The following is a 25,570-nucleotide window of genomic DNA, read 5'->3' on the forward strand; positions in this document are numbered from 1 at the left end:
GTGCACCATGTGAATTGTAACTCCGACTACAAGAGAAGTGATTATTAGCGATGAAACATCCAGACGTTAAAAGCCCAAATATGGTCGCTATAGGTCACTAACGACCGGGCAAAAACTGGTCGTCACCGGTCACTAAATGCGCCGTCGTTAAAAGTTAACGACCAGATTGGAGTTCGGTCATTAAAGATTCTTTAGCGACGACATATTTTATGGTTGTTATACTTACTCTTTTGTGACCGAATTTTCCCCTCGTTGATTTGTCATCCGGTCGTTAAAGCTCTTTAAAAACAACCACAAATTCGATTACTATAATTACTTTTAGCGACTGGAGTTCTTTTTGGTTAATTTTCTGTTACTTTTAACGATAATATTTTTAACGACTAATTTTATTTCGCTAATACCTGTTTAACAATTTGACAATCCAATCATTAAATAGTTGTAATGACCATATTTTCCTTCACTTATATGAAATTTTAATAAATGCAATTAGATAATTCATAAATTTTTCCATGTGTTTGCAATAATATTCATTGTTCCATATACTTATACATATACATCAGAAAAAATAATAAATAATCACATGGATTCACATAAAATTAATCTGTCAATTAGAAAGAACAATAAAACAACACATTACTAGAATATACACACATCTAAACTGTATGACTTTCTCACTATCAAATCCTATAAGATAGAAAACAAAATTATAATATATGTACAATGACAACATCCCTACACAACTGCCAAGAGAGCTATACGATCTAATACGCATCAACTTGCTTTGTACTTCTTCAATGACATCCTCATACTTCAAATTTTTTATCTGTTAAAAGAACAAGCTTATGTCAATTTAGTAAAAAATTCTCTAACTATTATATTTAAAAAAAATAAATGAATAAATTTAATCACCGTGTTAATTGAATAATTGGAGTAAATAAATCAAACATGGCAATTATAAATCTAAAGCATAAGACAAATTTTTCTGGAATTCAAATAACCTTTATTAAAAAGTTTCAAACATGGTGAAAGAGAAAGCTAATAATACTAAATGTATAAGCATAGGGTATAACTGTGCAAAAAGTGAATGAGCATGATAAGAACAGATAGTTTGGCCAACAACAAAGGAGAAGACCAAGAAGAGTTGTGCAAGAATGGAGATAAAAAAAAGCGAATGTTGAACAGGGTGATATTTCAACTACAAGTGAATTAAAACAACAACATCAGCTAGTTAAGAAAAGTCAAGAATATGATTGGGAAAACTATCACTAAAGATGCAACAAATCGGAAACATATACAGAGAAGACATCAAGGGAAAGGGACAAATGAAGCCAACCCACAACATTCTTAAGAGGGAAGGATGTGATCACTGAACCAACTAGGAGTGTATAGTTTTGAGGCTTTACAAATAGCAGAACATGTAATTAAGAATACAAAACCACCAAATCATGGTGGAGGATCCTCTTAATAGATGGCTTGGGTGATTTAGAACATAAGGGGCATCAATAAAAGATATAAACAAAAAGGGTTAAAAACAACAGCATTTCTAAAAACAGAAATTATTAGAAGCAGGCAAAATAAATCAGCACACATAATTACAACAATAACAACTCAATAAAAACTCACAAGTGGGATATGGAAGGGTAGCATGTATGAAGATCTTACCCCTACCCCGGAGGGATAGAGAGGTTGTTTCCTAGAAACCCTCGGCTCAAGAAGAAAATAGACAATAGAATCTATGACAACAACAAAAATCAGAAAGATAATATAAGCATTGTAGGAAACATAAAATGGATGGAATTCACTATATTCTAGTGTAAAACATTTTTTACGTGATCAGTTTAAGCTGTGATAGCAAATACAACCATATTTAGCAGATCACCATTTAATAAATATCATACAATCTTGTTGTAATTATCTTACAAGTGACCCGATTGTGTAAATCTTTTTATACCGCCAGTACGTTTTAAGCTCCTTCCTTTATTCTCCTGTCACGTCTCCCAAAATCTTGAAAGAGCTCTTCTGTTACTAACGACTGAGATAACCCAAGAAAGCGAAAAAGATATACTAACCAAATAAGAGGCTGAGTTTCTTATTTTTGTTCATTGATGCAAATCTGTTCACCATCAAGTTAATTTCGGGTGGGGACCTACTCTTGTTTTCATATTTTTTACTAATGTTTATCATCTTCTTATTCATAAGAGTTCGTATAGTATTATAACATTAACGACATTCATATCATCACACGAGCAACATATACTAATAATCACTATTGCGAGTGAACTTTACAAATGATAAGAGCTAATGTACTGTAAAAAGTTTTCCAACTTTAAAATTAACTGATGATAACTGAACAAAAAAGGTAATGTACCGTTATAAGAAGCGGTTGGTATGACTGGTAAAAGGGTGTTACATTATCATAATATAAGAATCAAAGAAAGTGAGGTTCCAATGATCAAAGCTAATGGATGGTTGATGTCCATATAGATAGTCATGAATATCTTAATAATTGAAGTAAAAGAAAATACAAAAATCTGTGCTCTCCTATTTTATGAAATTATGCACCAGTTCAAACCAAGTAATACAGAAGTCAAACATTACTTCACCTACATGGACTAGTTCAAACCAAGTAATACAGAAATCAAACATAACTTCACCTATTCAATATGTGAAAGCCATGATACCAATTATAGTTAAATATATGTATTCACAAGTAAAGCTGCAAATGGCTGGAGATATTTTCTCCAATTAATCTAGGGACTTTCCTTTTATCAAGAATCTTTTTTGGTATCAGCACACATAATACATTGAGATAAAAATATCAAACAAGCTAATTCATGAAACTTATGTCATCTTTTTCCTACTATTATTGTGTTTGTTTGTATCTTGAATGACACTATCTAATGCTGCTCAATATCAATAAAGAGTTAAAAATAAAAATAAAAAAGGCCGCAACTCCATATGGTAGAGACACTACCATTTCTTTTTATACCTACAAGCACTTGCTACTACTTTTTGTATATTACTAATAAAACTATGTGCTAAAGCATATTTGAAAGTGACACTTCGAAGAACAAAATAGATATCTCTGTAGAAATCCAGGAATAGAGGTATCTGATTAGTTGACTGCTATCCAGTAATGTCATGACCCAAATCCCGGTCGTGATGGCGCCCAGCACACTACTAGGCAAGCCCTACCATTATTCAACACTTAACCCAATTTATCAAAAATAGTGGAAAGAAATATCAATTAAGCAAGATTAAAGTACTGAAGATTTTAACAAAATACACAATATAATCTCACTAGGACCCGGTGTCACGAATCTGAGCCTCTAGAATACAGAATATCATCCTAATACATGGTATATCCAAAGTCTGATAATGCGGAAATAAAGAGATAGGATAGGAGGGAGAAGATCAATGGCTGCGAACGCCGTGCAGCTACCTCGATACTCCCAGAAGCTGGATCTGCTGATCAACTGGATCTACTGAGCCTGAGACTGCCCTGGATCTGCACACAAGGTGCAGGGAGTAAAGTGAGTACTCCGACCCAGTGAGTAATAAAAGTAACTACAGTCCGAAGATAAGAAAATCCAGTAAATACACAAAGTAAGCTAAAATCCAAATATACAGCAACATATGGAACTGAGCAGCTAAACACCAGTATAAATACAAATACATGAATGCAATGCAATGCATATGATGGTACATTCCAGTACCCACTGCGGTGTGCAACCCGAGCCATCCATATTTATTTATCGTCGACGGCGCTCACTGGGGGTGGGTACAGACTCCGAAGGGGCTCCTACAGCCCAAGCGCAATATCTTGGTCAGTCATTGTTACCTGACCGGTCAGCCATTGTTACCTGACCAATTTATATCATACAGTGCCATTGTTACTACTGTTCAAGTATATCATCCAGTGTCATTGTTACCACTATTTTAAGTATATCACACAGTGTCATTGTTACCACTGTTTCAAGTATATCACATAGTGTCATTGTTACCACTGTTTCAAGTATATCACACAGTGTCATTGTTACCACTGTTTCAAGTCACTTTATAATCAGTCCAGAAAATAATATAATAAGCCCCTTGGGCATTTACAAAACAGAAGTTCCCAGCCCGGAATACATTTAAAAATATCATTTAAGTTTTCAACACTTAGAATTATGGCTGAGTTTGCAAAACAACATTTAAAACCTTGGACTGAAATTAAATGATATGCAAATCATGCTAAGCAGTAATATCAATCCTCGAAGGATTTTACAAATCGGCACAAGGCCCCAAACATGGCATCAAGCCCAGTAATATCAATGAAGTATGTGTATCAATCACCAGTATAGTATAAACATCACACGGGATGGACCAAGTCACAATCCCCAATAGTATCCGACCCCGCACTCGCCATGGAGTGCGTGTCACGCCTCAATATAGCGTTACGATGTGAAAGTCCGGGGTTTCAAACCCTCAGAATAGCATTTACATCTATTACTCACATCTAACCGGCCGTAGACTAGTCCGCAATGCCCTTTCCTTTTGAATCGACCTCATTGCACATCGAATCTAGTCAAAACCACAACGAATACGTTACAATAGACTAAGGGAATATAACCCAATCGAAAAGACTCGAAAAATGTCGAAAATTCCGAAATTAGCAAAACCCGAGCCCCGGGCCCACTTCTTGAAAAATTACGAAAGTCACATCACCGGATTCCTCGTCTCTCCACGAGTCCGTACATATAAAATTTACTAAAATCAGAGTTCATTTGGCCCCTCAAATCACCAAATCTTATTTTCAAATCCCTAGGCTTAAATCCTCAATTTTTCTACAATTTTCATGCTTAAATCCATACATAATTGATGTACTTAACTCAAAATAGGTGGGGATAACTTACCTTCACATTGATGATGAAAATCCCCTCTTGAAGCTCCCCAAAAATCGTCCATACTTTGAAGAAATGAAGAAAAGTGAGCTAAATCAGTGTATAAAAGAATCTGTATGTGCTTCGTCGAGTTGTACCTTGCACTTGTGCTATACAAGTTGTACATCCTATTAAAAATTTTCCTTGTCGGACACCTTCTGTTTAAACACCCATAATGTCTTGTATAAATATCCAAATGACAAACAGTTTGAAGATTTAGAAACTACACTCAAAAATCTTTAACTTTATAGGTTGTACACCACATAACTCTTTATATATCCCGAGATATGAGCTTCTAAAGTGCATCGTAAATTCTGCCGAAATTGCTCCAGTAGCCCTTTTCGATCCATCGTAACTTTCTGAGATGATATCCAAATCGCAAATGGTTTAGCTTTCCGAAAACTAGAATGTATTTGCTACAACTTTCGTGTTTTGCACTTTTTCTGATTTCTTATAAATTACAAGATATGAGCTTCCAAACTGGACTACTCGCAACAGAATTTCTGCAATTTTCTGCAATTTTTCCTAAGTCCGAAATCACTCCGAGACACCTCCGAAACACTCCCGAGCCCTCGGGGCTCCAAACCAAATATGAACACTGACTCTAAAACATCACACGAACTTGCTCGAGCGATCAAATCGCCAAAATAACATCAAAATCAATGATTTGAGCCTTAAATCCAAGAATTCTTTCAAATTTCATAAACTTTCAAATTTTCCAATTTAAGGCCGAAACCCGTCAAACAACGTCCGTTAGTAACCAAACTTTACAGGAAGCGCTTAACCAACATATATGACCTGTACCGGGCGTCGGAACCAAAATACGAGCCCGATACCATTACTTTCTGATCAAATTTCATTTTCATTTTCCTTAAACATTTTCAGAAAATAATTTCACGAAAAAATTCATTTCTCGGGCCTGGGACCTCGGAATTCGATTCCGGAAACACGTTCAACTCCCATATTTTTCTATGGACCTTTCAAGACCGAAAAATCACGGGTCCGGGTCCGTTTACCAAAAATGTTGACCAAAGTCAACTTTAACAATATTAAATATCAAAATTCTTCAAATTTTTCACATAATTCATATATTTCAACACAAAAATATTCCGGACACACTCCTAAGTCCCAAATAACCTAAAGAAGCTATCCAAAGCATAAAATTCGCATTTCGAATCCGATATCAAAATTTCCACTTCCGGCCAAATTTTCTCAAAATCCTTCAATTTTCCCTCTTTAGCCGAACGACTCCAAAATGACCTACGAACCTCCGAATCCACTTCCGATTGCGCTCCCAAATCCAGAATCACCATACGGAGCTACTCCCAGTCTCGGAATCCCAAACGGACATCAATAACACTGAAATGCATTTTAAACCAAACTGATGCAATTTCTTCTAAAATGCTATCTTCCACAATAGGCGCCAAAACGCTCCCGGGTTATCCAAAACCCGATCCGGGCATACGCCCAAGTCCGAAATCATCATACAAACCTGCTGGAACCTTCGGATCCCAATTCCGAGGTCGTTTACTCAAAATTCCAATCCTAGTTCATTTCTTCAATTTTAAGCTTTCAAAATGAGAATTTCCATTTAGATTTGACTCCAAACTTCCTGAATTTTAATTCTGACCATACACACAAGTCAATATACCTGAGATGAAGCCGCTCATGGCCTCAAACTGCTGAATGACGCGCCGGAGCTCAAAACGATCAGTCGGGTCGTTACAATCTCCCCCACTTAAACATACGTTCGTCCTCGAACGTGCTGAGAACTACACTGAAGTAGTCTGAAATCACTTGTTTAACACATCATGCACCTTCCCATGCTACCACTACTCCGTTGAGCACATTAGCTCGATAATTCTGTAGATATACTTATTTATTCAAGCAAATAAGCCATTAGGCCCAATTCCAACATCCTGAATTTCCCTGCCAAGCCTGTTTCCATCATACGACCACCATATCAATCTCCACACGCTGTACCCAAACATGACTGCATAACTTTGCTGAATTCACACTTTGCATCACTTTACTCATAGAACCACAATAACATTCTTTAAACATAATAGTCGAAATTCCACGAATCTGATGCTCCCATTGCATCTCATGATCTACACAGGTCTTGCTCTAGTTTATTTTATTATTATTTTTTTTACACCGATACGACTGAAGAGATGTGCCGAAATTCACAACCAACTGCTGAATCAACAATTCATTGGATCTACACTCCTGACAAGTTCCATTACCTTGTCCCAAACCAAAGAATGATCTTTGCTCTATAATATACTTCATATAATCAGTTTGCACTGACCCCAAATCTAGTAACCTCGTCTCACCCAGTACGAACTGCTCAGGCAATAAGCCACCTCAGACATAATCAAAAATCCCACAAGACGCCACAATGTGCCAGTATGCTATCAATTCGAACGCGATACAAAAGGAAGGCGAACTCTAGAAGGAACTACTCAACTCGCACACTAACATAGACTTCCTCAGAAAACAGGGAAACAGAACACACAAAAGCAAATATGGGCACTGAACTGAACATCACACTGTTGCGGCGTGCAACCCGATCCAAACAACATACCCATGGCGGTGTGCCACCCGATCCACATATAGAACTCACATAAGGAGATATACGTCGAGCTGAATAGCTCATCACATCAAAATACCGAATATCGGTCATAAACACACTAAGGTGCATAATATCATTCCCAAGGAAACATATAGCGCTATAGGCTACAAACTCAAGCACAACTGAGGTGCGATACATGATCTAAGTCTCATCCTGCTCATATAACATCACCGCTGAGCGGAACCTCAACACATAAGGAATTTACCAAGCCGTCTCACAACTCATACGGTGCAATATATCTTTACATGAATTAACTGACCACGAAATAAGACCGCGACTATCCTTCCATAAAGAGCGCATTGCTGAAATAAACACAACTGGCCTGACGTAAGGCTCACTTCCACATTTAAATCTATCCACCGACCTCAAGTCGATCCTGATCGTGCCAAGCTAGGCCAATAATCTTTCACAGGTCCATAACCCAATAAACAGAGTGCCCTCCAGGCATAAATTCTCAAATGGATGATATTACCAAAATCCTCATACTTGGTTTAAATTTCTAATTAATCAAGTGACTACATGTCACACTTATACAATATTCCTGTGGGACAAGCTCCCACCATCTTCCGAAATAATTAACGTGTCTGCACATCCAAACCACCAGCTGCACTAACGCTGAAAAGCGATCAAGAATCCCTAACCAGGATGCAAAGCCTTTCTCACAGAACACCGACCTCAGGTGATACTGACGTCAATACCCATCTTACTCAAAACACTGAAACTCATATACTGCTCATCCGAGATCGTGACATCACAGTCATTGACCAAACTGCAACCTTGGTCCTTACTTCAAATTCCATACCACTCACTGCACCTCACGTGCCAATATACGATAGACGCGATTTCCATCACAACTCTGGAACCGCCGATAGGCTAATACTTCATCACATAAGACTTTCCATTTAACTCACTTCAGGAGAACTATAGCAGCATACAGGCGAATCCTCATAATCGTCGAATATGCCAATCTCTAAGTAGTTGTCCAAGCCACCATAACACTTTCTGGGATCCGCCTACTCATAATAGGCCCTAACAAAAGAATGCTTCAGAATAACATCAATCACTGCGGCCGACAAGCCTCACATGCATAACTCGATCACGCTGAACGAACCGATCACTGACACCAGTATACCAACTCAACTATGGCTAATCAATCTACTTCCTTCCAATTTATCCTTGATTGCCTTAGAAATAATAATATCTCCCTTTAACACCTAACTTATTTCAACCAAACTCACCCCGAGTGACCTTAAATCACGAGACCATGCTGTCTCAAATACCATGACCATTTCATGTCTCTCAAATGCTACACCGCAAGTCAAAACATCATAGAACATTCTGTGCCTTTCTTCATAAGCTGCTTCAAAAGCTTGACTCTTAACCGTACTTATAGACTCAAAATCATTAGGCACCACACTTTACCTCTTGAATTAACTAGGACCGCTATTGAGAGCCACCCAGCTCTGACTTGGCCCCGAATGCAACCAACTCTACTGAATTTTATAACATATGAATACCCTCTCGATAAAGCACCTAGAGGGATCACTTCCCTCGAAGCCTGCACCTATACGAGGCATAAATCATGAATCTTCCCTCAAGTCTGAACATGAGCCAATAAGGCTAACCATAGCATGCATCCAACAATTCATTTACTCAAATTACCACTCATGGTCCTTTTCCGTAGCTGCAATAACCCACCAATACGCCAATAACCAGAATTCACGCAGGTAATAAACCGTGCAATCAGCTAATCCACAGCAAGCTCCCCAACTTAGCTCGAAGCCATAGATCACAACACATATACTCTATTGATGTCGTAATATCATGGTGAGATTAAACTCACTCCATCATAAGCTCGTGGAAACACAAATCATCTGGAATTTTAACTCTTCTGTAATTCTTGCATTTACTCACACAACAGTTAAGCCCACTCTCTAGGTGACCAATTTTTTTTTTTACTAAGTCCTAAATTTTTCAAAAATTTCGGCAGAGCCTCCTTTGTAATTGGTCCTATCCACCTGCCAGAGAATCACCAAAACCATCCTAACAACACATCCACAACTTGACAAAGCATCACAATGCATATCAATTACATAAATCTAAATTGATACATGGACATGCGTTGCACCTATTTGAATCATAACACATAGAAAATACCCTTCAACCCTTCATTATTGGGCTATTCAACCAAGTAGGAATATATTCTTCCTTTAGTATTTTCGACCTTCGAGGTGGTCTCCTTGACTCAATGATTTCCTCATAATATATTTACGGAAGCGATCTGAGCTCCCAGACTTATCTAACTAGGAGACACGAAAAATATTCTTCACGCACCCATAACTCGGGCTACTCAACAAATTACAATAAGAAATGAATCACTTAACAGTTCATCTACTATCCAGTAGGCTTCCTCGCCACTATCAAGTCGTACAAATACACCTCGCAACACTAACATACTCATCACGTGGATATCCAACCGTCATTCCGGCTAAAAAGGACAATAATGAACATATGAGTTCAATATAGCGTTACGATGTGAAAGTCCGGGGTTTCAAACTCTCAGAATAGCATTTACATCTATTACTCACCTCTAACCGACCGTAGACTAGTCCGCAATGCCCTTTCCTTTTGAATCGACCTCTTCGCGCATCGAATCTAGTCAAAACCACAACGAATACGTTACAATAGGCTAAGGGAATAAAACCCAATCGAAAAGACTCGAAAAATGTCGAAAATCCCGAAATTAGCAAAACCCGAGCCCCGGGCCCATTTCTCGAAAAATTACGAAAGTCACATCATCGGATTCCTCGTCTCGCCACGAGTCCGTACATATAAAATTTACCAAAATTGGAGTTCATTTGACCCCTCAAATCACCAAATCTTATTTTCAAATCTCTAGGCCTAAATCCTCAATTTTTCTACAATTTTCATGCTCAAATCCATACATAATTGATGTACTTAACTCAAAATAGGTGGGGATAACTTACCTTCACATTGATGATGAAAATCCCCTCTTGAAGCTCCCCAAAAATCGTCCATACTTTGAAGAAATGAAGAAAAGTGAGCTAAATCCGTGTATAAAAGAATCTGCATGTGCTTCGTCGAGTTGTACCTTGCACTTGTGCTATACAAGTTGTACATCCTATTAAAATTGTTCCTTGTAGGACACCTTCTGTTTAAACACCCATAATGTCTTGTATAAATATCCAAATGACAAACGGTTTGAAGATTTAGAAACTAGACTCAAAGATCTTTAATTTGATAGGTTGTACACCACATAACTCTTTATATATCCCGAGATATGAGCTTCTAAAGTGCATCGTAAATTCTCTCCAGCAGCCCTTTTCGATCCATCGTAACTTTCTGAGATGATATCCAAATCGCGAATGGTTTACTATTCCAAAAACTAGAATGTATGGGCTACAACTTTCATGTTTTGCATTTTTTCTGATTTCTTATAGATTATAAGATATGAGCTTCCAAAATGGACTACTCGCAACAGAATTTCTGCAATTTTTCCTAAGTCCGAAATCATTCCGAGACACCTCCGAAACACTCCCGAGCCCTCGGGGCTCCAAACCAAATATGAACACTGACTCTAAAACATCACACGAACTTGCTCGAGCGATCTAATCACCAAAATAACATCAAAATCAATGATTTGAGCCTTAAATCCAAGAATTCTTTCAAATTTCATAAACTTTCAAATTTTCCAATTTAAGGCCGAAACCCGTCAAACAACGCCCGTTTGTAACCAAACTTTACAGGAAGCACTTAACCAACATATATGACATGTACCGGGCATAGTAACCAAAATACGAGCCCGATACCATTACTTTCTGATCAAATTTCATTTTCATTTTCCTTAAACATTTTCAGAAAATAATTTCACGAAAAAATTCATTTCTCGGGCCTGGGACCTCGGAATTCGATTTCGGAAACACGTTCAACTCCCATAGTTTTCTATGGACCTTTCAAGACCGAAAAATCACGGGTCCGGGTCCGTTTACCAAAAATGTTGACCAAAGTCAACTTTAACAATATTAAATATCAAAATTCTTCAAATTTTTCACATAATTCATATATTTCATCGCAAAAATATTCCGGACACAATCCTAAGTCCCAAATAACCTAACGAAGCTATCCAAACTGTAAAATTTGCATTTTGAATCCGATATCAAAATTTCCACTTCCGGCCAAATTTTCTAAAAAACCTTCAATTTTTCCTCTTTAGCCGAACGACTCCAAAATGACCTACGAACTTCCGAATTCACTTCCGATCGCGCTCCCAAATCCAGAATCACCATACGGAGCTACTCCCAATCTCGGAATCCCAAACGGACATCAATAACACTGAAATGCATTTTAAACCAAACTGATGCAATTTCTTCTAAAATGCTATCTTCCACAATAGGCGCCAAAACGCTCCCGGGTTATCCAAAACCCGATCCGGGCATACGCCCAAGTCCGAAATCATCATACGAACATGCTGGAACCTTCGGATCCCAATTCCAAGGTCGGTTACTCAAAATTCCAATCCTAGTTCATTTCTTCAATTTTAAGCTTTCAAAATGAAAATTTCCATTTAGATTTGACTCCAAACTTCCTGAATTTTAATTCTGACCATACACATAAGTCAATATACCTGGGATGAAGCCACTCATGGCCTCAAGCTACTGAATGACGCGCCGGAGCTCAAAACGACCGGTCGGGTCGTTACAAGTAATATGCTAGTGAATTAGAATTTTCTAAATACTTGAAATAAATTCATTGTCTATGCATAAAAATTTGTGAAAGTTTTATAGAACATTCTTGAGTGTAGAAAAATACAAAAATTAGATAAAATATTATATAATTTTGTCGATTTAACATAAAAGAAAAGGGAAAACTTTAGCGAAGGAAAAATAAGTTCTATAAGTGATCGAAAAATAAGAGATTGAGAAATATATAAGCCTTTCAAAGTGAAGCAGGATGGTGATCAACCAGTTCATGCACAACAATTATTTATTTATTTCATCCTTCAACAAAAAAGAGCGAGGGACCTGAGTTGTTGACATGAAAAATAGAAGAAAGTTCTGCTTATTCATTTGATTAAGAAATACTCATCATATCATAGTGGAACTATAATTTGCTTAAAGAAAGACATGACAATAGAAAGTGACAAGGTGGATAAATAAATGAATATGACATGTGATAATTGTAACAAGTTGGTAAAAGTTTACTAACCTTTCAGATGCATGTATCTGGTTCAGTTGAAGATGGTGTTGATGAAGGCTGACCAGAGTATGTGCTTGCAAGTTGTGCAACTGTATTCTCCAAGTTATCCAGGCGTCTATTTAGTGATAGATTTTTTTTCCGAGTTGCATTCAACTCATCCAACAGTGCAGCCTTAGAGGAATTACCACCTTTTAACTCCTTAGCGGTTATTCCACCACCAAATCCAACAACATTGCTCTTGCATTGAGGTCCAAAGCACCTTTCTACAACCTCAATATTTGTAAGAGACGGCTCGGATTGTACCAGTTCTTAAATTTCGGCCTAAAAAGGTATAATATTTGAAATAATGTAATACTTTGATAAAAGGAAGGGTGTAAAATGAAATTTATCAATCAACATACATATTTTTCATTGGTTTCAGGTTCGACAAGCTTATCGTCCTTCTTACGAGTCTCAAAGAAAATAGTCTCCATATCTGGTGGATTACCATTTTTGCCTCCCTTCGCATTTAAATAAACAAGTCACACAATTCTTTTAAACAAAGATGGGGTTTCTTAATACAATAGCACAATTTATTTACCAGATCGTAAATAATCTCTCTGATAGGCTTGCTGCCCGTACGATGAGGCATAATAAACTTAGACCTATTCACTGAGTTTCTCATACTTATTTCCTATAACAACAACAGAAAATAGAAGGTGTGGTATGCCGCTTAAAAATTAAGATGCTATAAATATTTATGAAGCCATACCTTAAACTTTTCAGATAAGAAGTACTCCTTGACCAACCATTCCCAATCACTCTTGTCGACCCCCTCTGGCACATCCTTTAGAATGTCGCGCAATGGCTTAGACTTCACAATCAAGTGCAGTTATCCTCTCCAATTACTCCATAACCTTCTCATATGTTTCAAGACATTATCTCTTTGACTATTTATGTCAGCACTATCAAATTTGTCCTATAATATTTAAAAACATCATCAAACATGAAACTCAAAAGTTTGAGATAAACAAAGAAGAAAACTTAAACCAACAATATGAAATTAAATATTTGAGAGTTACTAGTGACAAATTAATTTATCTCTTAAGATGACGTGATTATTAAATGCAAAAATAGTCTCGACATCATAATTCGACCTTATATGAACATTCCAAAACAACATGAGAGAAGAGCAGATTCATCGATATGATTCATAATATACATTCAACAAACAAAATGCTCTACTATAAGCCTCACCAGGTCATGTCATCTTGTTTTGCAAATTGAACACTTACTTTTGACTTTGAAACATCAACTTCTCAAGTTGAACTATTTGGTAAAGTCCATCTCAGCTAAAGGTCAAATATGTTATGTTCAGCTAACTACATGCTTAAAGACATATGTGCTTTATTAGCTTTTGGAGATTAATATATGGCTGTAGTTGGTTTCTAGTGTTGTATAACTTGTTCATGGTCTTTTTGTAGTTGGAAGAAGGGCAAGTGAGAATGCAATCAAGACTGGAAGAGGAGGAGGAAGCCAAGGTAGCTCTAATGAGCAGGATACAGAGGCGAACTAAACTGATCCTTGTTTCTTCAGAGAATTCAATCCTTGGGTATTTGGGTGATGTTGTCGGGCCTCAGAAGCATTCATTTGTCGAACATCTGAGTCAACAAGCAACCAAATAAGACTGATTCACCTAATGGGATGTAACCACAACACACTCGTAGTGCTGATTTTTTATATCTTTAATAATTTATACCATTTCAAAAAAAGTTTCTAGTTCCTATTACATAGATACTTCTCTTCTAAAAGTGTATCAGTACTCATTAACATAAGGAATGACATGATTTGATGATTTTTTTGTACTAAAAAAAGGATGTTATTGTCTTTCTAGGGGAAAACATTTCTTACTACCTTTGATGATGAGAAAAAATACAATAAAGACCATAGGAAAAGATACTGCTAAGAAATGGATATTTTTCTCAGTTTATGATGCAGAAGAAATAGGATATTGGGGTTCTTTAGGAAAGCACAATAAACTATATGTTTCTACTCATTTAATTCTCTTTTTGAATTCCTATAAACCAAAAAAAATAATATAACAACTCGACAGATGTAATGATGTAAAGTCACTAGTATTTTATTTTCATTTGTGAACGAAGAAAAGGAGAAGGCAAAACAACAAGATAATACTTTAAATTCTTACAGTAACAGCTTCCCACATATGGTCCAGTTTATATTCTTCAATGTCTGCCCATGAGTGTACGCGCAGTGGGCACACATTATGGTCACGAACTAATATACCTAAGTGTCTCACAAATGAGGTTGAACCCAACAACTCGATTGTGGTAGAAAGTGACGCTGAACGTTTCTCCAACTTTGAGTCTTAGAACATTTTTACACCAATTCTTCCTCTCACTTTTTTGCCTTTTCAGATTCGCATGGACCTGATAATTTTAAATTTAATTCAAACAATAAAAAAGTGGTAAGTGGCAGTGCAATAACAACAAAAAGATATTACAACTTGAAACAGTGAAATACTTATTTCGTTTCTTTGAGTGTCTTGCATCACTTCAACTTCTTGTGGGAGGGAAACATCATCTTCTAGTGGATCAAAACCAGGAGGTGCAAGACTCCTATTCTGAGCTAGTTCGTTCAGATAAGAAGCTTGTGCATTACAATTTTTACTTTTGCCAATCGGGAGTCTCTGTTCAGCGTTTACTCTTACCGAACCCAAAGTTCTGAAGTTTTGCCCTCGTCCCCTTGCTAAGGCGCCAAGTGCAACAAATGAATGCTTAACAGTCTTTGAAGTTGATTCCATTTTAAACTTCTGAGATTTTGATGGATTCATCTCAACCTAATACAACAAAAGAAAGCAGAGTGTTGCTAAGCTAACTTGATAAGAAAAAATAGTTCAACAATTTGTCAATAAGAAAAGGGATGCCTACTAGCACTTTGACTCTTTTTGAGGAATGGGAGTGCATTACAACCTAAATGTATTAACAAGAAACAATATTTGGATTATGAAAATATCCCCACAATTCTTCACAATTGTTTCCAACAACTGAAACATGGAAACTCAAATGAGTAATCATTCTATTCATAGATATAATTGCAACCCAAGAAGGTGATACAATGTTTATAAAAACTTTATAGTTTAAGCTCTAAGGAGTTCATAAGAGTTCAAGGGTCTTTAACAAGTAAGATGTTGTTTGCACTAAAAGAAGAGTATACCGACTTTTTCTCTCAAGCTTATTAGATATTTACTTCTCTTTCAAAACATCTTGAACTTTAGCCGTAATGTCTATCCGATGCAAAGAGGAATAGCATTCTAATATTTTCTTATCTTTTTATGCACCGACTATCCTCCCACATCCTGAAGCACTCTCCCAAATAGTTAGGCATATTCCAATGGAGTCCATAGAGATTGGAGAACGTGCTCCATAGATCAGTATCCAGCTTTCACTGAGGGAGCAGGTGACTGATTGTCTATTCTTTCTTTTCACACATAAAGCATCTCTTACGCTGTTGTATCACCTTCATAACCTGGAGTAACGCTGCTCCTAAGTATGCTATTGGCACCTCATTTGCCTTACAGAGAGTTAGCTCAATATATGGCTAAGGTCTTGTGAGATATGCAGGTTTGAGGAATCCTTACGTTTCCAAAAAGTTAAATCATTCCAACTCAAAGCCTTCTTGATCATCATGCTGAAGCTTTTCATCACGAACAGGAGAAGCAGAGGAGATATCAGAACTTTCCCTCCCCCTCTCTCCCCCTCCCACCCCCAAGTCCCTCTGGTGAAACCGTTTTGGTCCTCAGACACCAAGCTGTCTATGCCAATTGGCTACACAACACTAGCCTTCCATGTGACCTCTAAGCATCCCATGCTCCTCCTAGGGTGACTTGAACATGAACAGTATACTTGTCCACTCTAATCATTGTCCTAATTTGCTTCAGCTGTTTGACTACCAGACACATATGCATCCTAAGACAACACCTCTTCAGTAATATATAGGGTACAATTAAGGTTCTAGGATTTTAAATTTTTCCAAAGGAAATATAGAAACTGGGAAAAGAATAGATTATAAAGCCTATGCCACTAAAGTAAGGTATACATATGTCCATATTGATCGACAATAAAGTACTGAGATTTGCATGCATGCACTTTAGGTTTCAACGGGGATCTAACTAGTGCAACTAAACGCGCTAATTAGATGAGTCCAATATGAACATTGTAAAGAGTTTAACAAATTAAAAGCAAACATGATAAAGTTCCAAACCTCAATGAGTTCTTTTCCTTTTCATTTGTGTAGAATTATCTAACTCCTCAAAATCACCATCCTCCTTCTTCATAATGTCAACAAAATCATGAGGTTGAACTTTTTGTACAACATGTCATCCTTTATTGGAAAGATCATCAGCATAAAATACTTGTAATGCTTGGTTGGCTAATACAAAAGGCTCATTTATTTTCAGAAAGCGTTGGCGGTTAACCCTTACAATGCCATATTCAACTACTTTAACTCCCTTTTCTTGGTCATATATATCAAACCACTTACATCGAAACAAAATCACTCTTCTACTTCCAACAAATTGTAACTCAAGAATCTCGGTTAGTTCTCCATAGTAATTAATATTTTTATTCTCTTTATCTGTCTCACCAACTACAACCACCCTACAATTCTGAGTTCTTAAATCTTTATCATAGTCTTGCACATGAAACCTATATCCATTAACAACGTAGCCATGGAAACTTGTTACATATGGCGTAGGACCACGTGACAATGAGACCAAATCTATCATTTTCTTACTATCATCGTGTTTGTGCAGACCTGCAACCTATCATGAACAAGTACATAATTTAACAAATACTATTTGCATACTTGGTTTGAAAACTAATAATTTCTTATTAGTACTCACCTTTTCTTTTAACCAACTAATGAATTGCCGATCCAAAGTTTCTTGAGAGTTAATAGCTGGATTTTGTGAAAACTCTCTACAAAATTGAAGAATAATATGTCATTTTAAATAAAAAAGTTAGAGAATGTATAAGTAAATTATTGGATCAAATCATTGCTTACTCGAGAAATGGTTGAACTTCATCACAGTTCTTTAAAATATAAATATGTGCTTGCTCGAATTCATATGAATCAAATCTGTATTGTTTTCCACCTCTTAAAGCTCTTCCAGATTCACAAAAAAAAAATTGTTAAACCTCCATCACATTCTACAACACCACCATCACAATTCCATTCAAGGCGATTAAATTTTGTTTCCATTGTATGTAAATACCTTGAACATAAGGTCAAACATTCAGTTGCTAAATACCCCTCTGCAATAGAACCTTCTGGGCAAGCCCTATTACCAACTAAAGACTTCATAAAGTATATGTATCGCTGCATTGGATACATATGCTGATATTGAGTAGGTCCAGCAATCTTAGCTTCATTAGCTAAATGAATTGGCAAGTGCTCCATGGCATCAAAAAAGTAGGAGGGAATACCTTTTCTAACTTGCACTCAGTTTTCGGAATTTGGCCATCAATTTGTTCTAATTCTTCCATGCTTAAATATTTTGCTCCAAGAATGTTGAAAAATAAAGACAACTCAATAAGTGGTTCACTCACAGATTTGCAAAGCATTCCACGTATCGCAAGTGGGGCTAATATTGTAGTAATATGGCAATCATGACTTTTTAAGCCTGAAATTTTACGATCTTTAAGGTTGACACATTGAGAAATGTTTGATGAAAATCCATCCGGGACCTTCAGATTTTTTAAGAAATCACAAAACTTGTACTTCTCTTCAGGAGATAATGTGTAACATGTTGTTGGTAAGTCATATTTATCCCCATTTTTTATTGGATGCAAATTCTTTCCTTATATTCATCGCTTGCAAATCTATCTGAGTTTTTATGGTGTCTTTGGTTTTTTCATTGATATTTAAGAGTGTCCCCAAAATATTATCACTTATGTTCTTCTCAATATGCATCACATCTAAATTATGACGCAACAATAGAGTTTTCGAATATGGAAGATCAAAGAAAATACTCTTCTTATTCCAATTATCACCCCTGCTCTCGTGTGATATTTTAATCTTCTTCTTTGGATCCTTTGTTAGTTGTAACCCATCTAAATCAGCCACTTGACCAAGTATATCTTCGCCGGATAATATTTTTGGTGGTAATCGTCACTCCTTAGTGTCATAAAATGACTCTTTATCATTCCTCTATTTAAGATCAAGAAAAGAAAGCGTTTATGGCCCATATAACACTGCTTTTTACCATTTTCTAACCTAATTGAGGAAGTTTCTTTATTGTAACAAGGGCAAGCCAATTTACCTTTTGTACTCCATCCAGATAAATTCGCATATGCTGAAAAATCATTAATGGTCCATAGCAAAGCTACATGTAACATAATGTTCTTTCTAGCCGACGCATCAAAGGACTCCACTCCAGTTTTCCATAATTCCTTTAATTCTTCAATCAAAGATTGGAGATAAACATCAATAGCATCTCCCAGACTCTCAGGACCAGGGATAAGCATCGACAAAATAAAATTCTCTTTCTTCATGCATAGCCAAGGTGGTAAATTATAAGGAATAAGTACCACTGGCCAAATGCTATATGGAGTTTTGAAATTTCCAAATGGTTGAAAACCATCTGTAGCAAGTCCTAGTCGAACATTACGAGACTCAACAACAAAAGATTGGTGAAGTTCATCAAACGTTTTCCATGCTATTGAATCAGCTGGGTGCCTCATTATACCATCATCAACTCTTTTGTCATGATGCCATGTCATCAAAGAAGATGTCTTTGAGGACATAAATAATCTTTGAAGTCTTGGCTTAGAGGAAAATAACGTAAAATCTTATATGGTATTTTTTTTTCCACTTCTACATTTTATTTCCCTGCTATGTTTATCCTCTTTCCACCTAGATGCACCACAAACTTTGCAAAATTGAAGAAGCCCATCATCCTTCCGATATAACATGCAATCATTCTTACATGCATCAATCTTCATGTAAGAAAGCCCAAGGTCCCGAATTATCTTTTTTGCTTCATAATATGAAGCTGGCAAATTTGATTCATTAGGAAACAAATCTTCCTTCAACATTTTCAACAACATTGTAAATGACTCATTACTCCAACGACCAATACTTTTAATGTGAAGCAATTTAATCACAGTAGAAAGTTTAGAAATTTTTGAACCTTCGTACAGTGGTTGATCAAAATCCTTTAAGAGCCTATAAAAAAATTTTGCTTCCGGATTTGGTTCCTCCTCAACAAAATCATCACCGCCCGTTTCTATATTGTCTCTATCGAAATTGGGGTATAAATATCTTAAAATCACATGTATTTCATCTTCACCGTCACTATATTCAACGTCATTATCATCTGCAAGCTCAGAATCTGAATGTGGGTCACCTAACCTCTCCCCGTGGTGATACCACAAAGTATAATTTTGAATTATTCCATATACTATTAAATGTGACTTAACCTGCTCACGTTTTCCTGAATATGCATTACCAAATTTGACGCATGCACAACGTATTGTGTGTGTTTCTCCTAGTCTTGTAAAAGCATAATCCAAGAATTTCTCCACCCCAAGTTTATAAGCATCATCAAGTCGATCATGAATAAGTTGCATCCATTGTTTGTCAAGTTCCATAATCTAGTACATGCATAATATGTATACAATAAAATTATATTAACAAAATAATGCAAAAGGAGTAAGAAGTAAATGGAATAAAATTCATTTACATAGATTAAGAATCTATGAATATTCATATAGTTGCATAAATAATTTAACTGGTTAATTAAGAATTTATGAATACATTAGATTGTCAATTATCTTTATCAATGTAATCTAACATGACTTGTAATCTTTGTAGTTTATATAAATATTGGCTTGATTAACCGTATTTCTAATTTTTCTAGCACGAGTTCCGGCATAATCGATTGTGTTCTGGCCATTAACTTTTCCTTTTCCCTAGTTAGAAAGTCTTGTTTTTTGTCATCAAGAGCTTAAAACTATGTACTTTCACAAGTTTTAATTTCAAAATAAAGATGGTAACTTTTTGGTTTATCGGTTGCTAATTTTTATCTGTTTAATTGGTTTTGCAAAATATGAAGCTCCACTTTTGAGATAAACACAGAGATACCATAATGAGATTTGATGCCTATTACGTATTCAGTTTATCAATTTACACAACAAATTTGCATGACAAATTTCCATAAAAATGCAGCAGCAATTGTCCGTTTTCATACAGAAATCCCACCAAATTCATATAGCAAAATGAAAGCAAGGTAACAAATAAGACGTCCTCTGGTAAACCAACAGATTATACAAACTCACAAAATGAAAATGCAGCAAAATCCACTCCCAGTAGCGCTGTTGACCTTGCGAAAATCTGGAATTCTACTTATTGTTTAAGGGGTTCAAATCAGAAGTTATTCTACGTATTTTGAGTCTAGATTACTTAAAGTTGAATGTTCTGTTATATATATATATATTGGTGATCGAGAAATCGGTCTGGGGCCGATCCTTTGGACCAACTGTAACCTTCAAAACTTGGTAGATAATGGGCCCGCCCCTCTACTGTAACGACCCGACCGGTTATTTTCAGCTTTTACACTTTGTTCGTCAGTTCCTGGGCATTATTTGTGTGATGACCCGGCCCGTCGTCTCATGAGTTACCGCCTCGTTTCCCCCATTTTTATGCTTCTTCATGTTTCGTTATCGGTATTCGGTGTTAGAGTTAAATCGGATTGGCTTTGATAGGAAATGAGACACTTAGTCTCTTTAAGGAAGACTTGTTTTGGAAAAAGTTAACCGGATATTGACTATTGAGTTAGAGGGCTCAGATATGATTTTCGGTGATTCGGTTAGCTTCGGGGGATGATATGTGGCTTAGGAGTGTGATCGGAATTTATTTTGGAGGTCCGGAGTAGAATTAGGCTTGAATTGGCGAAGTTAGTATTTTGGCAAATTCCGGTTGGCAGGTGAGATTTTGATACGGGGGGTCGGAATGGAATTTCGAGAGTTGAAGTAGCTTCGTTAGGTGATTTTGGATATGTGTGCAAAATTTCAGGTCATTCGGACGTGGTTTGGTCGAGTTTTTGATCGAAAGTGTATTTCAGAAGTTTTTAGAAAATTAGGCTTGAATTCGATGAGTTTTGGGTAATTTGATGTTGTTTGAGGTGTTTTGATGATTGGAAGAGGTTTGAATAATGTTATGAATTATGTTGGCATGTTTGGTCGGGGTCCCATGAGGCTCGGATAAGTTTTGGAAGAGTTTTTGGAAGATGTTGTCGTTTGAGCATAAGCATGTAATGATCCAAAGGTCCATTTTTAGTTCTAGAGATCGAAATTTTATTTCAAGATTTCCAGAATTTAAATAATGAATTATAGGAGTGATCTGGAAAGTTTGGTCTAACTTAATCAAGTCGCGATTAGGTTTTTGACACGAAACATGAGTTAATTGTTTAACGAGAAAAATGGGTATTGAACTGAGAAAAAGAGCTCCGAATTGAGTTCCGATTGAAGTTCTACGTTCGTACTATTATTTTTGACTCATAGAAACAAGAATCATCGAATTCCGAGTTCGTATGATGGAGTTTGAGCCATTTTAGTGAAAAGAAAAGTGATGCAATTTCTTTGGTTGCTGCTGTATTTTTTTTAGCAGCATGAACAGTAACCCCCGCGCGCGAACAGTGACCTCGCGCATGAACAGTAACCGCACGCGTGAACAGTACTTTCGAAAAATTCTGGGCAGTGAGTTTATAAAACACTTCATCCGCGATTTTGGATCATTTTTCCTCCATGGTTGATCATTTTGAGAGCTTCTTGGTGGAGATTAAAGAAGGATTCAAGGGGGAACGACTGAGGTAAGTTTCTTGGACTTAGAACTCATTTTTATTGTGAACGCCACCGAGAGATTCATGAAATATAAGCCTACAAATCAAGAACTAGGGCTTGAATTTTGAAACCAAACAATTAGGATTTGATGGGTCATTTGAACTCGAATTTGGGAGTTCTTGGTATGTATAGACTCGTGGCGAGACAAGGAATCCGGTGATGGTAATTTTCTGAGTTTTCGAGACGTGGGCCGGGGCTCGAGTTTTGTCAAATTCGTGAATTTTGATATTTTGCGATTGCTTTCGATTGGGTATTGTCTCTTTAGCATAATGCGACATATTCGTTGTGATTTTGGGCAGATTTGTCGCACGAGGAGGGTAATTTGAGAGGCAAGGGCATAGCGAGCTAGACTTCGACCGTCTTGAGGTGAGTAATTGATGTAAATGATGTCCTGAGGGTTTGAAACCCCGAAATTTCACATCATAACGCTATATTGAGGTGACTTGCACGCTGGATAACAGGCGTGGGGTAGAGCACCATTGGGGATTGTGACTTGGTCCGTCCCGAGAGATATTTGTACCGTGTTTTCTACTTGAACTAAATTGAGAATCATCCTTACTTAGATTTAATTGTTACATTTGGGCTTCTTGCCAATTATTTGAATCCTTCAGGGATTGATATCACTGCTTTCGCATATTTTGCATATCATTTGACCTCAGTCCAAGGTTTTAAATACTGTTTTGCAAACTCAGCCATCTTTCTAAGATTTAAAAACTTAAATGATATTTCGGGCTGAGAACTACTGTTCTACAAATGCCCAAGGGGCTTATGATGGTTTCTGGACTGAGCATGGATTGGGTTGCGCGCCGCAGCAGTATTACATTGATATTGAGGCCGAGAGCCTGGTTGAGTACATTGATATTGAGGCCGAGAGCCTAGTTGATTATACTGAGATTGATTTGAGGCTGAGGGCCTAGATTTGATGCCACGAGATGGCTTGATATTGAGCTTGGGCTGTAGGAGCCCCTCCGGAGTCTGTACACACCCCCAGTGAGCGTCGTCGACAATAAATAAATGGATAGCTCGGGCTGCATGCCGTAGTGGGTACTAGAGTGTACCATCATATGCATTGCATTGCACTCATGCATTTGTTTTTATCGGTTATACCTGTCTCAGTATTTGGTACTCTGATTTAATTGACTTGTTGTTTCACTATTTGTTGTTCTAAATTGCCAGTTATAGTTTACTTTGTATTTTTCCATGATTTCTTATTCTCAGCCTTTATTTATGTTTATTACTCACTGGGTCGGAGTACTCACATTACTCCCTGCACCTTGCGTGCAGATCCAGGTACACCACAGGCTGAGTGAGGATTTGTTTAGCTGAACAGCAGTATCCGGGAGTATTGAGGTAGCTGCATGGCATTCGCATCCTTGATCTCTACCCTCTATCTCTATCTTTTATTTCACATTTTTTTTCTAGATAGACTTGTAATAGGTGGATATTCTGTATTAGAGGCTCATATTCGTGACACTGGATTCTATTGGGCTATGGTGTAGTATTTTAATTGAACTTCCGCAGATTTTATTATTAATTATACACTTGAATGTAATGACTTAGTAAATTCTCTATGATATTTATCTATAATCTGAATAAGAATTTGGGATAATGTTGTTGAATGGTCGGGCTTGCCTAGCAGTGTGTTGGGCGCCATCATGACCGGGTTGGGGTCGTGACAAGTTGGTATCAGAGCCTAGGTTAATTGGTCTCACGAGTTATGAGCTGGTTTAGTAGAGTCTCGCGGATCGGTACAGAGACGTCTGTATTTATCCTCGAGAGGCTGCAGAACCTTTAGGAAAACTTCATATTCTTGAAATTCTTGTCGTGCGACTTTGTTGATCCGAACACTAAAAATTTCTATCAATCTATTCTCTCGAAGATGGCGAGGACTCATGCTACTGGACGAGGTGGACGACCACCAGTACCACCCACTGATGCCACCAGAGGCCGTGGACGCGGTCGTGGGCGTGGCAGAGGTAGAGTAGCGCGGGTAGCACCTGTTATTCCACCAGCTACCCCAGTTCCAGATTAGGCTCCAACAACTGTACCAGTTCAAGCACTAGCTATGCCTATTGTGATTCTGGGTCTTCAGGAGACCTTGGCTCAGATTTTGACAGTTTGCACTGGGCTAGCTCAGGCGATCTCAGGCACTACGCCGCAGCTACTTCACAGGCCAGGTAAGGCACCCAGACTCCTGTTAATCGCACAGCTGAGCAGGTTGTGCAGGGATTGCAGACACCGAAAGTTGTTCCAGCTCAGTTGGTTGCACCAGTTCAGAACCTTGTGGTCCCAGCTATGCCAGACAATGAGCAGCGTCGTCTCGAGAGATTTGGTAGTCTCTAGCCTCCGACATTTAGTGGTGCAGAGGGCGAGGATGTCCAGGGTTTTCTCGACAAGTGTCAGCGTATGCTTCGCACCGCAGGGATTTTAGAGTCGAGTGGTGTATCTTTTACTACATTTCAGTTCCAGGGAGCTGCATTTACCTGGTGGGAAGATTTTGAGAGGCGTAGACATGTTGGTGCAGCGCCCCTTACTTGGCAGCAGTTCTCCACTCTATTTCTGGAGAAGTATGTACCTCAGTCCCGCAGAGAGGAGCTGCGTAGGCAGTTTGAGTGGTTGACTCAGGGAGATATGTCCGTGACTCGGTACTAGATGAGATTTTCACAGTTGGCTCATCATGCTACTTGGATGATTCCGACGAATCGTGAGAGGATCCGGAGATTCGTGGATGGTCTTAACTACTCTCTCCGCATTTTTATGACTAGAGAGAGAGTATTAGGTGTTTTGTTCGAGGGTGTGGTTGACATTGCTTGTGATATTGAGACAGTTCTCCGCAGAGAGAGAGGAGAGGGAGGCCAAGAGGCCTAGAGGTTCAGGCAGCTTCAGTGGTGCTCCGT

The 25,570-nt window shown here is 37.5% G+C and overlaps 1 protein-coding gene and 1 long non-coding RNA gene across 2 annotated transcripts; both read right to left on the reverse strand.

Moving 5' to 3' along the window:
* Positions 1-3,217: 3,217 nt before the first annotated feature.
* LOC104248175 (uncharacterized) lies at positions 3,218-10,717 on the reverse strand. Its single transcript, XR_011406562.1, has 3 exons — positions 10,545-10,717; positions 10,146-10,212; positions 3,218-3,508 (listed from the first exon to the last, which is right to left on the reverse strand). It is a non-coding gene; the product is annotated as an uncharacterized lncRNA (long non-coding RNA).
* Positions 10,718-15,168: 4,451 nt separating this feature from the next.
* On the reverse strand, positions 15,169-19,577 carry LOC104245728 (uncharacterized). Its single transcript, XM_070173068.1, has 8 exons — positions 19,094-19,577; positions 18,258-18,454; positions 18,047-18,168; positions 17,836-17,937; positions 17,675-17,750; positions 17,186-17,593; positions 15,295-15,610; positions 15,169-15,200 (listed from the first exon to the last, which is right to left on the reverse strand). Exons 1-8 carry the CDS (start codon positions 19,575-19,577, stop codon positions 15,169-15,171), a joined length of 1,737 nt encoding a protein of 578 aa, XP_070029169.1.
* Positions 19,578-25,570: the final 5,993 nt, after the last annotated feature.

This window comes from Nicotiana sylvestris, chromosome 4 (assembly GCF_000393655.2).
Source record: "Nicotiana sylvestris chromosome 4, ASM39365v2, whole genome shotgun sequence".
Classification (NCBI taxonomy): domain Eukaryota; kingdom Viridiplantae; phylum Streptophyta; class Magnoliopsida; order Solanales; family Solanaceae; genus Nicotiana; species Nicotiana sylvestris.

Excerpts from the sequence above, each read along its gene's own strand:
- LOC104245728 (XM_070173068.1), bottom strand. The coding sequence starts at position 19,577 with ATGTCCTCAAAGACATCTTCTTTGATGACATGGCATCATGACAAAAGA. Across the intron at positions 17,594-17,674 it reads TTAGTTGGTTAAAAGAAAAG|GTTGCAGGTCTGCACAAACA; the intron begins GTGAGTACTAAT and ends TGTTCATGATAG. Across the intron at positions 15,201-15,294 it reads CACTCAAAGAAACGAAATAA|GTCCATGCGAATCTGAAAAG; the intron begins GTATTTCACTGT and ends TAAAATTATCAG.